Below are 12,131 nucleotides of genomic sequence, written 5' to 3' on the forward strand. Positions count from 1 at the left end.
TTCCTGCCAGCTAATCGGGAGACAGCATTTGTACATGCCATCAGTTCTGCCGGGGTCATGTACACTCTGACTAGAAACTGCAGCCTTGGGGATTTTGACAACTGTGGCTGTGATGACTCCCGAAATGGGCAACTGGGTAAGTAGTGAGCTTGGGAGTGGGTAGGGCAGCCCAGTGAAGTTCACTCAGGCAATGAAAAGCTTGGCAGGTACTTGGTGGAGTGAAGAAGGGTTGTAGTCTTCTAAATCTGAGGAAAATCAAGGTGGACCACTTTGAGTCCAAGCGGCGCTACAGTGACAAACAAGGCCATAGTTAACTGGGAGCCCTTTTCTCACAGGGTGTTTCCCTTAATTTAAATACAATAGCGATAAAAGAACAGTCCCTTCAGATTCTAACCTATTACTGTCTCAACCATGGGAGGGGGGCCCTTCCACACTGCCTAATGAAGGAAAGCTACAGGGCTCAAAATAGCCTGGAATTAAAACTCCCCTCCAAGTCCTCCCCACAGTTCTATACAGAATAAAGAACTTTCTCCCCAGAAGAAAGGAAGGGACCTTAAGATTGATTACGTTCAGCTCAATCCCAGCCAATCCCAGTCTCTGGCCGGTCTCAGGAATTCCTTGCCCCAGTTGTTGAAAGCTAACTAATCAAAAATAATCATGAGGAAAAACAGACCCCCTCAAAACAATGTATCTCCGCATATATATGTTTTCTATATGCACTTACTCTCTTCTTAGCGCAGCAGCTCACTCATCTGACTGCTGCCCCTTCTCATCTCATTAAAGGTGATCTGTTCCTGTAAAGTGCCGGTCTTGTGCTTTTTTTCTCGAACTTCGCCCTAACTCCCTTACCTTACACCTATCCCTATCTCATTTCCCCTGTTTACCTCCACTGTTCTCTGCAGTCCTCTGCCCTCCACCTCAACTGCCAACTGCTGTTCCATATTATCTCAGTTGGCCTCTCTCCCCCTCAAGGTCTGCACTTTCCTCACGTTTTCCACACCATTTTGTGCCTTCTGGATGTCAATCTCTGGCAGAGCATGTGTACACTCTGCCTGAAGGCTGGGGAACAGGCACCTGCCTCCCTTAGTAGCTACTTAACATCATTGGAGTCCTGAGCAGGGGATGGGCTGAAGCTAGGAGTAGGAGTACAAAGGTGTCAAAAATAAATCTGGGGTGAAACTAATCTGGAGCGAGGGCAGTCACCCCACCTGAATCCTTCCCCAATCCCCCTAACCCACTCAGAACCAGCAGCCCAGGAGGCTCCGTGCAGCCTGCTCAACGGCCTTTCTGCCCACCACGTTTTCCAGGGGGCCAAGGCTGGCTGTGGGGAGGCTGCAGCGACAACGTGGGCTTTGGAGAGGCAATATCCAAGCAGTTCGTCGATGCCCTGGAGACAGGACAGGATGCTCGGGCAGCCATGAACCTGCACAACAACGAGGCTGGCCGCAAGGTGAGTCCTGCAGCCCATGGAATCAGGTGCCTGGCTCCATCTACTACCAGGCCTAGGTGCGGACAGCCCGTCAAATCTTTAATCGGACTGGGCAAACGTGGTACCAAGCCGGCTGGCCAGGTAGACTTTCAGGAAGCCTCGCAACTCACCAGAGTGCGAGACTCCCCAGGGACGCAATCCCTGGCCCGCTCACTCGTAGCTCTCTCCCCAGGCGGTGAAGGGCACCATGAAACGCACGTGTAAGTGCCACGGGGTGTCTGGCAGCTGCACCACGCAGACCTGCTGGCTGCAGCTGCCGGAGTTCCGAGAGGTGGGTGCGCACCTGAAAGAGAAGTACCACGCGGCTCTCAAGGTGGACCTGCCGCAGGGTGCAGGCAACAGCGCGGCGGGCCGCGGCGCCATCGCTGACACCTTTCGCTCCATCTCCACACGGGAGCTGGTGCACCTGGAGGATTCCCCGGACTACTGCCTGGAGAACAAGACGCTAGGGCTGCTGGGCACCGAAGGCAGAGAGTGCCTGCGGCGCGGCCGGGCCCTGGGCCGCTGGGAGCGCCGCAGCTGCCGTCGACTCTGCGGGGACTGCGGGCTGGCGGTGGAGGAGCGCCGCGCCGAGACCGTGTCCAGTTGCAATTGCAAGTTTCACTGGTGCTGCGCGGTCCGCTGCGAGCAGTGCCGCCGGCGAGTCACCAAGTACTTCTGCAGCCGCGCGGACCGGCCACGCGGGGGCGCGGCGCACGAACCCGGGAGAAAACCCTAAGCGACTCCTCTCCCCTCTTGTTTCCCGGTTGGTCCTTGGCTTTTTTTTTTTTAGAGACCCCAGTAGTGAGAATCTAGGGAATAGGGACCCCACACTACCAAGGCCAGGGATCCCGTGGGGGAAAGCTGCTGCATTCTCTCCAGAGCTCGCCACTTTCCCACCTGTTCCCACAGTTCCTCTGCTGTCGGCATCGTTTGCCCACCACACTGAGACCTGCAGCGCTCTGTTCTGAGACTCTGAGCTATTGATCTTCCCAGGACTTCGAAGAGAATGGGCGTTCCTTCTCCCGGTCCTACCTGACCTAGCCTGTGGAACCTAAGAACTGGAAGAACCCTTCTGAGATATGCAAGGCCCAGAGAAAGCATGGCTTTTTTTTTTTTTTTTCCCCATCTTACCCCCTCTACCCCTACTCCCCAATTTTCTGCTGTCAGCTCTCTGCCACAGCCACACCTTCCTTGGGCAGAGGCCCTCCTGTGCTTCTGATTCCCTAACTGCTGGCATAGACTCCCCAAGAATCTCTACTTTCCCTCCCCTTATCCTTCCTTCTTTCTCTGAAAGAGATACTGAGGAAACCGACCCAAGAAAACGCATGTCTTTAGGGGTTGGTTCCTAGAGGCGGAAGTTGAAGATGGAGGAAGTGGGAATGCTTGAGTGCTGACTTGATGAAAACCAAGGGTGCTACTCACCCTTGTCGTGTCTCTAATGGACTTTGCCAGTGGGGCAATGACCTTCCTAGACAATCATCCAAGGTGCCCCAGACATATACCCACAACATCCAGGCAAGAGGTAAGGGGAGAGTGCCAGTTATTTCCTACCCTTTCAAATAAGCTTCTGTGTGTTCCTAACCTACATTCTCCTAGCAACCAACTTTACCTCTACTCTTCCCCAAAGGATCTTATTCCCCTGAGCCAAGACTGAGATAAATAAAGCTAATTTCCCTTCAGGCCCTGGTTTGCACCTCTGAAGACAGGTCATGAGGAATGAGAAGCTGGGATCCCTCCTTTTCACTAACCTGATTCTCAAATAGGCAGGATTCAAGTACTGGATACTTTCCTTCAATATGTAAACTTCCTGCAATGAAACTTAATAGGAAGTTCAGTACCTTGAACCTTAATTTATTGCAGTCACTGTGACATCTTTTTTTCCAGGTATTGAACGTATTCTTGGGGCTATGGGGAAGGGTGCATGGAAGATGTAACCTTTAGGCTCTTTCCTCCCTCCCACCTTGCCTGGATACTATCCTCCTGTGGGCCTCACTTCCCTGATGGCCTAAGTAGTTATCCTGGCCTGGCTGAGGTTCATCTGCCAAGTATTAGGAAATCATGCCCATAAATCTTCCACTGATACATTTACTCAGTGGCTAAGACCTTGCTACTTGTGGTGCTTCTGATTCTCTTCTCAGAAGGAAGCAGTACAGCAGGGACTTGCTGATGGAATAGGGCTCGGGAAGGGAAGAACTAACCCCTGACAGACCCTCCGCAGCCCAAGGAGCCTCCCAGTCATCTCCTTCCCCTAGGTTCGTCCTGGATTTGGGTGCCAGGCAACTCTCTGGAGCAGAATGGGTCAAATGCTAGAAGACTTCATCTCATCTCTTGTAGAGGAGAGCACAGGGAAAGAGTGGCTCCAAGTGGGTAAAATGGGAGGAGGCTCTAAGGGTTGATCGTGAGAGCAGAATGGCTCCTATACTCCAAACTGAGGCAACAGCAAGGGCAGATCTCAAATCCCTGGCCTCATCCCTACACGTCTTCTGGTCCCACTAACACCTACTGAAGAGAGAGGCTCACCTTCCCTCCTTACAGGGTACATGCTGCCCTCCAGGGTGTTGGGAGTGCTTCACTTCCAGTTCTACCAGCAAAGGCCTTTTGCTCCTTTCCTCAGCTTTGATCTGGGCCTCCTGGATCTCCCAACTAGCCCTTTGTCCCTAATCAAGGAGTAGCATGCACTAACTTGGCTGTCCCACTTGGTAGAATTGCTTGACAGTGTTCAGTAAGAAAATCTGGCAAGGCAGCTAGAAAATATAAAAGTAAAACCTTGTAAAGGAAAGCGACATTCCCCAGGAGGTCTCTCAGCAGACTAGTAGGAGAACTATCACGTGACATGTGTGACAACTCCAGGTTGGTATTTGAAACATGTCACACTGCCAGAAAGTTCTTTCACAGGTTATTGTTTTATATTCCCAAATGTCTATGATTGATACCACATTCGTGTCTATAAAGAAAACAATACTGAGCTACCTTAGGTCTGGATTACTTTCCCCTAGCCCCTTACATTATCCATTGATTCATTTATTCATTCAACAAAGACCACAGTAGAAATACAGTGGTGAACAACATACTGACCTCCTGCATTCGTGGAGTTTAAGTTCTCTCTTATAATCAATCACCAGTGCTGTGTTCCTCTTTATAAATGTGGACAACCAGACTGGCTGCTTGAGAAGATTCAACTTCAAGGTCAGCGAGTGGAAAATCTTTTGTTTTACAGATTTAAACTGACGCTGAGAAAGATGTCTGGCTTGTTCCACCAACTAGTAAGGTACCATGGGGTGAGTTCTGGAACCCAGGCCCCTCCCCTCCTCTTGTGTGCTCCTTAGGAGTCCATCTGTCTCAGCCAGGGGACAGAAGCAGAGGGAGGTCCTGAGAAGTGACAAGGATGCTGGGTGGAGGGGACAAAACACTGTCTCCTTCCTGTCCCTGGCCTGTGAGCCTACACACAGGCAGGGCTTTCTTTCCTTGAAAAGAATCTCAGCCTCAACTGGCCTTAGCAGCAGGTTAGGGCAAAGACAGAGACAGGGTCGTGCTCAGCGCTGGCGGTGCTGGGGGTGGTGGGAGGGAAGGGCAGGCCAGGGCACTCGCCTATTGTGGGTCTGGATTGGATGCTTCCACTCATTCATTTCCTTTTAATTAACCCGCATTCCTGGAGGAGAAATATTTATGTTGGCTCCCATAGAGGCAATCTGCAGACTGGAAAGAAGGGGGAAGAAAGCCAGCCTTAGCAAAACAATATCTCTCAAGAGCTCAAGAAGAGAAAATAAGAGAACAAAATGCCATTAAAATAGCCTTCTACCCCCACCGGAGTCAATGAAAACTTCATTTCACATGCTAATCCCCCACTCCGCCCCCTTCCCTTCTCACAACACCTTTCCGAAAGTGTTTGGGAAAAGTCTTCGCAGTCAGTACACAGCTCCCCGCAGCTCAGACTTCTCCTTGTGTTAGTTCAGGGCCCCAAGTGGGGCTCTCGCTCCAGCAGCGGCTTTTTTCTCCCCCACTTTAATTTAAACAAAGACTTCAGAGTTCATCAACCTCCCACTGAAATTCACAGCTGCTGAACAAACTAATCCCCTCTCCCGGCCTTTCTTCCCTTCAATGGGCTCTTGGCTTCAAAGACACTTTGGGAAAGGACTTTGCTGGGGCTCACACTGCTTTATCAATAGAAGTTAGTGCAAGTATTATCTGAAGAGCAAGTGGCTTTACAAACAAATACTGCCTAACAATCCCTTCCTCCCAAACACACACATCTATCCTGCAGACATGATCTACAACAGGATTAGAGATCGTACCCCTGGCTTCACACCCGGCCCCTTTGTGTAGCTGAGCTCAGCCCTGAAGTGGTGTGAGGAAAACCCTGGAGCTGAATGTCAGGCACGGATGGACACATGGACACACACACACACATACACACACACACACACAGAGTGATGTGGGGAAAACCCTGGAGCTGAATGTCAGGCACGGATGGATACATGGACACACACACACACACACACAGTGATGTGGGGAAAACCCTGGAACTGAATGTCAGGCAAAGATGGAGACACACACACACAAGAAGTGTGTGGAGCTGAATGTCAGGCACGGATGGAGACATGCACGTGCGTGCGCATACACACACACACACACACACACACACACACACACACACCCTCCGAGTGGCCATAAATGCTGCAAGGAGAGAGCCTAATTCAGTGCCACCTCCTTTCTTCAATTCTCCTGACTTCCCATCTGTCCCCAAGTGTCTCCCCTGCCTTACTGAGGTACAGGAAGCAAGAACAAAGGACTGGGAAGACAGGTAAGAGCAAAATAGGACCCAGAGGAGATAATAATTGGGAAATGACTGAGGAAACCAAACTAAAGCAGCTTTATTGCACATAAAGTACATCAGGGCTTCAGTGCAGAGTCAAACCATGAAAGTGCAGCCAGAGAGAGAAGGCAGCCCTGAGATGTGTGGGGGTGGGGAAGAAGGGCCTCCAAGTCTTGAAGAAGTGTACCAGAAGAGCCTTTCATTAATATGGCTCCTATTCCAGAACCAGGCTTCTAATCACAGAATGAATGGGTCTAGATCTTGCCTGGGCCAGAACTCAGGCAGGCTGAGTCAGGGGCTGCTCCCCATGGGCAGTGGTCCTTCTGCTCCTATCCCATAGTTTAAGACAACTCTCATCAAAAGGCAGTGCACTCCTTCCACCCTCCGCCTCACCTAGTTAACCCTTAACAATGCTGGCAGAGAAGTCCCTTCTTAAAAGGGCCTGAGTTCCTTCTCTTGGTTCTGCTCAGCACCCATCACTCATGTCTAGGATTTGTTGAAAGGGTGAGCAGCGGTCAACTCTACCCCAGTCTCTGGGACTCAGAGAAGTATGGAAACATGAAGTCAGAGGCAAGGAGAAGGTAAAGTCAGGCTCATCACCACATAAGGGGAAACACATAAGACCCACACGATGGGTATGGCAGAGGTAGACTTGAAAAAATGATCCTGCTCACCCTCTCAGAAACCACTTGGACAGAATACCCCTGGGGGAGAAGGCACCCTATGTCAGCCCCTGTTGGAGTATAGTTTTAGGGAAAGTGAAGAGAACAGGCTGACCGAGCCCTGGGCAGATCCCAGAGGGCCAGGCATAAAGTTGTAGAGAGCAGGCACTCTGCTGGTTTGGAGCCAAGCCTACAGCATCATATACCTGGCAGCAAGGGAGGAAGGCTGGGAAAAACAAACAGAATCTGTTTCAAAATTCCCTTCCTGTAGGAAGGAATTAAGTAACAGTAAAAGTGGTTTCCTGGCAAGAGGAGATGCCTGGTTTAGACGTGCAGCTTATGAGCAATGATGAGGACAGACTTCAGGACAGGCATGAAGCTGGAGACCTCACTGAAGCTGCTGCAGCCCACCACCTGGGCATGCACCATGAGGCCCTGCTCTGAGCTTCCTGCGTCCACACATCGGGCAATTTCATGGAGCCCGGCCAGCACAGGAGGCGAGAGCTGTGGAGGGATTGGCCCAGAGTTAGCAAGCCCAACTCCACCCCTACCCTGGAAGCATGGAGGGGAGAAGCAAGGACTCCATTCTGGAGTTCTGGAGCCCAGTCCAGGCAACATGTCTATATTCTGTAGGGAACCCAGGGTCATGAGGCTTATGGGAAGAGACACCCTTTGGCCATGGGTAAGGGTGGAAAAGCAGGAGCAGATGAGCACCACTGAGTGTACTTACTGTCCTCTCACAGAGCTTGTCATACAGACATTCTAGACGTTGCGCAGCTTCATCTAGCTTCCGTTTTGTTTTCTGCAGGGAGGGAAATGGATTCTAATTCCAGCCCCTAAGCCTAATACTACACAGGACCATAAAGAATCATAGTACCAAAAAAAAAAAAAAAAAAAAAGAATCATGGTACCTTAGAGCTAGAATGGCTCAGTGCTCTTTCTTTCATTTGACAGAGGACAAATGGAGACCTGAAGAGGGTAAGTGACTTGCTCTAACTGACTCAGCCAGGAATGAATGGCAGGTCTCCTCACTACTGATCTCACCCTCCTTCCAGTACTCCCTGCTGCCTTTCCAAGAGCTAAGTCTCGCTGCTGTTGGGTCCTGCTACCAAGGAGCTAAACTCCAGACCAGACAAGTCCTCCCCAACTCCACACCGACAATATCAAATAATTATAAGCTATAGACAGCATGTCCAGGGACAGTAAGAAGATTCACACAAGGAACTGGTCTTATAGTTAAGGGATCCTGGGACCAGCTGGGGTCGGAAGGGAGCATCACGGGGAAGGTTCAGACTCACTAAATCAGTGGCAGACAGGGCACAGCGCTGCAGAAGTGACTCAAAGCTGATCTTCAAGGACTGGTGTTCAGGGGGCATCTCCTTCCTGTCCATCTTCTCCAGTGTCTGCTGACATTGCTGAGGAGGGAGCAGGGAGACAGGAGAGATAGGCAAGCTGTCCTGCTTATGGCTCCCCTCAGGACTAGTCCTCTGTGATTTGGGGTCATGCTGCTCCCACTGAAGCAGAGCTGGGGAGGGGCATCCCCTTTCTCTGCAGTAGGGACACTTGGTATCTGCCTCCCACCCCATCTCTTTCAGCCCAGAGTCTGCCTCCAATGTGAGGAATGAAGTCATCCTCCATGCTCCCTGCTTTTCTATACCCAAGAAAAGAAGGTTTCCAAGAGGAAAGAAAACACACCATTCCTGTCACCTGCCGGCTGAGTTCTTGTGGGGCTCCAGGGGGAACATGACTCACACTGGGGACAGTGGGTTGTGAGGAAAGGACCCCTCGAGGCTCAGAAGCGAGGCACATAACTGGAGTAGTAATTGGTGCTGGGGGCATAAATGCCTCTGGCAACTAAAGAGAGAGAAAAGACAGGCACATGAGTCTAAGCTGAAAGAACCCTTCCACCCTGCTTTGAGGGAGTGGCAGAAACTATGAATGAACAAGGGCACAGAACAGTGAGTAGGGAAGCTAGAAGTCAGAAGATGGTGAATAAGAAGGAAAGAGGAGGTGGCTGAAGGGAGAAGAGTGAGTGGGGAGAGAGAGGGGATAGAGTGCCCATCTGAAAATGGGAAGGACCAGGCTGCTTCTATAAGGAACTAGGGCGTGGCTTGTTGGTGAATGCATGAGGGTTGAGTTGGGAGAGATGTATTCACCTTTTTCCTCTGGAGGTTTCCGTTGAGCACTGGAGCATTTTTCAAGGAATCCTGAGGTCCTGCATAGTATAAATATGCAGTATAAATAAATAAATAAATAAATAATAAATATTTAGGGGCATGACCAGAAACACTGAAATTTTTGGTCTGAAGATCAGTAAAATTGTTTTAGTTGGAGTCGTCCACATACAACCTCTGCAGACCAGCCACACTCTCAGTTGACATTCCTAACCCTAGTTCACTGGCTTGAGGAAAGAGACTCCCAAGGTGGTAGTGGGGAGGGGAGGAGAGGGAGGCCATGGGAGAAGACTGACCTGGGTGAGGAGTCAAGATGCCAGTGGTCGGGAGGACACCAGCGTGTGGAGTACCTGGCCCTCCTGGAGGGTGGGCCCCAGGGAAGCTGACAGGAGGGGCTGGTGGCTGGGAGCTCATTGGGCTGAAGCCCGGCGCTCTCACAGGAAGCAGAGGGGGCACTGGAGGAGCCCCAGGCAGGGGAACGGAGCCAGGCTGCATAATGTCTGGGGGTGCCATGGGTGGAGCCAGAAGAGGCCATGTTCCAGGGAATCCCATGGGGTTAGGAGCTTGTGCCCTTTGTCCTCGTAACAGCTGAGGCTGAGATAAAGCTGAAATGGGACAGAGAAGAGATTCAGACCACATCAGAGAGGAATCACGGAGGAATAAAAACAAAACTATAATAATAATAAATAATATAAGTGTACGGAGATCTACCATTTACAAACTACTTTAACTATATTCCTTATTTGACCCTCGAAACAATCCTGTGGGGTTGAAATGACCAATATAACAATCACTCTCAATTTTCAAAAGAAACAAAGTGGCTAGGTATAGTGCCCAAAGTACAAAGCCAAGTACTGACAGTATTAAGAATTCAGACTCCAAGCTCCTCCCACTAGATGGACATATTACTTCCCAAATCCATGCCAGCCATGCCAGCTATTTTTCTCTGCGCTCTGTCTAGACAGATCTCCATTCAGTTGGTCACTCACCAGGCCTTACCCCAGGGCCCAGAGGCAAGGGCTGTGCTTCCTGGACCCTAGATGGCCTGTAGTCACTTGTATTCTGCATTCTGGAGCCCTGATAAGGGCTAGGATGGGAAGGTGTCAAGGGCATCATTAGTGAAGACTGAGGTGTAAAAATCCTTGGCCTTGGAGGTAGAATTGGAACCTGCAGGAAGAGAAAAAACGGTCAGCATCTTGGAAAGGAAAAGAAGGTACTAAGTAACTGAAAATGGAAAAACAACAGGGAAAATGAAACCAAAGGCTAATTTAAAAAAAAATCAAAAAAATTGATAAACCTTTATAAAGACTGACAAAGATAAAGCAAGAAGACACAATTCATCAAGATAGAGGACCAAGCAGAGAATACTTCAACATACCCTGCATCCATGAAAGAGATGATAAGGAATGTTACAAATAACTTTACAAATAATTTGACAACTTAGAAAAATGGGGAAAAAAAAAAGAAAAATGGACCAATTCTTCAAGAACCACAAACTACCAAAACTCTGCCAAAATTAAACCAAAAACCTGAACGTTCTATAACTATTAAAGGAATTAAATTTGTAATTAAAAACCTCCTCCTACCCCCTTCCCCAAAAAGTTTCTAGGTAGACCTAGTTTCACTGGGGAAATTTTACCAAACCTTCAAAGAACTGACACAAAGCTTCCATAATCTCTTCCAGAATACAGAAGGACCATTTCCTAATTTACTTTATGAGGTCAGGACTACCCTGATACCAACACCACAAAATAAAACTACAGATCAATATTTCTTATAAACTTAGGCACAAAAATCCTCAGCAAAATTTTAGTAAATCAAATCCAACAATGTATATAAAAATAATATACCACAACAAATAGGATTTATTCCTGGTCATGGAATGTACATCATGATATATTTAAAAAATCAATCAACACAATCCACCATATCAGAAGAAAAATCAATTGATCATACAAAGTGATGCAGAAAAAACATTTGACAAAATTCAGCACTGATTCATGACTCAGCACACCAGGAAAAGAAGGAATTTCCTTAGTTTCACAAAGAGCATCTACAGAAACCTAGAGCTACCATTATTCTTGGTGCTGAAAGACTGAATGTTCTCCCTCTAAGACTGGAAACAAGGGTAAGGTGTTCACACTCACCATTCTCATTTTAATACTACAAAAAGGCAACAGAAATTAAAGGCATGTAATCTGGGAAAAAGGAAGAAGGATAGCCTTTTTAAGAAACAATTCTGGATATCCATTGGCAAAAAAAATAAACCTTGACTCAAATTTCACACTTACACAAAAATTAACCCAAAGTGAAACATGAACTTAAAACAAAACTACTTCTAGAAAAAAACAGTAGGAAACTTAGGGGATCTTGTACTAGGCTAACAGTTCTTTGACTTGACATGAAAAGCATGAACCATAGAAGGAAAACTTTATAAACTGGACCTTATAAAATTAATGTTTTTGTTGCTCTGTGAAGGACTATTAAAAAGATGAAAAGAAAAATTCTTACATAGTTACACACACACACACACACACACATATGAGGACATGTAAAACCAGTGAAATCTGTGGATAATACTAATGTCAATTTCCTGGTCTTGCTATTGTATTGTGGTTGTCTGAGATACTGACATGGGATGTGATGGGCCTGGTATGCATGAGACTTCCCAGTACATTTCATTGTGTCTTCTTGTAAGTCTATGATTATTTCAAAATATAAAAGAGAGAGGGAGGTTGGGGAAGGTGGGAGAGAAAATGAGCAAGTAGGAAAAATAGAAGGAGGTGGAGCAGAGGGAGGGACAAAAATGAGGATGGAAATTAAAAGATGGGACAGGATAAATCATCAGAATTTTCCTGCCTAATATCTTTATCTACAATCTCCCTGGATTTTGCTCCCCTCTGGTAGGCTCCTGGTCTCACAAATTAACAGCATCCTATCCATCTGGGCACCGTCCTCTACACCATCATCAGTTTCTGTCAATTCTACTGACTAAATATCTCAAATCCAAC

The 12,131-nt window shown here is 48.2% G+C and overlaps 2 protein-coding genes across 21 annotated transcripts in view; one reads left to right on the forward strand and one right to left on the reverse strand.

Moving 5' to 3' along the window:
* Positions 1-3,149, forward strand: part of WNT8B (Wnt family member 8B) — a 28,933-nt gene extending 25,784 nt beyond the window's left edge. Inside the window, exons 4-6 of the mRNA XM_020870638.2 lie at positions 11-136; positions 1,308-1,450; positions 1,662-3,149. Coding sequence (XP_020726297.2) covers positions 11-136; positions 1,308-1,450; positions 1,662-2,207 — 815 coding nt within the window. The 3' untranslated portion in view covers positions 2,208-3,149. The remainder of the gene's footprint in view (positions 1-10; positions 137-1,307; positions 1,451-1,661) is intronic.
* Positions 1-12,131, reverse strand: part of SEC31B (SEC31 homolog B, COPII coat complex component) — a 74,771-nt gene that overhangs the window by 33,079 nt on the left and 29,561 nt on the right. For 11 of the 20 annotated variants that reach the window (XM_070470022.1, XM_020870605.2, XM_070470023.1 and 8 more), the window contains 6 exons: positions 10,110-10,287; positions 9,417-9,725; positions 9,103-9,161; positions 8,642-8,800; positions 8,245-8,361; positions 7,457-7,748 (listed from right to left, as the gene is read on the reverse strand). In XM_070470022.1, the coding sequence (XP_070326123.1) occupies positions 7,494-7,748; positions 8,245-8,361; positions 8,642-8,800; positions 9,103-9,161; positions 9,417-9,725; positions 10,110-10,287 (1,077 nt within the window). In that variant the 3' untranslated portion in view covers positions 7,457-7,493. The other 9 variants (XM_020870614.2, XM_020870606.2, XM_020870610.2 and 6 more) reach the window with 8 other exon arrangements.

The sequence above is a fragment of the Odocoileus virginianus genome, chromosome 7, assembly GCF_023699985.2.
Source record: "Odocoileus virginianus isolate 20LAN1187 ecotype Illinois chromosome 7, Ovbor_1.2, whole genome shotgun sequence".
In the NCBI taxonomy this organism is placed as follows: Eukaryota; Metazoa; Chordata; class Mammalia; order Artiodactyla; family Cervidae; genus Odocoileus; species Odocoileus virginianus.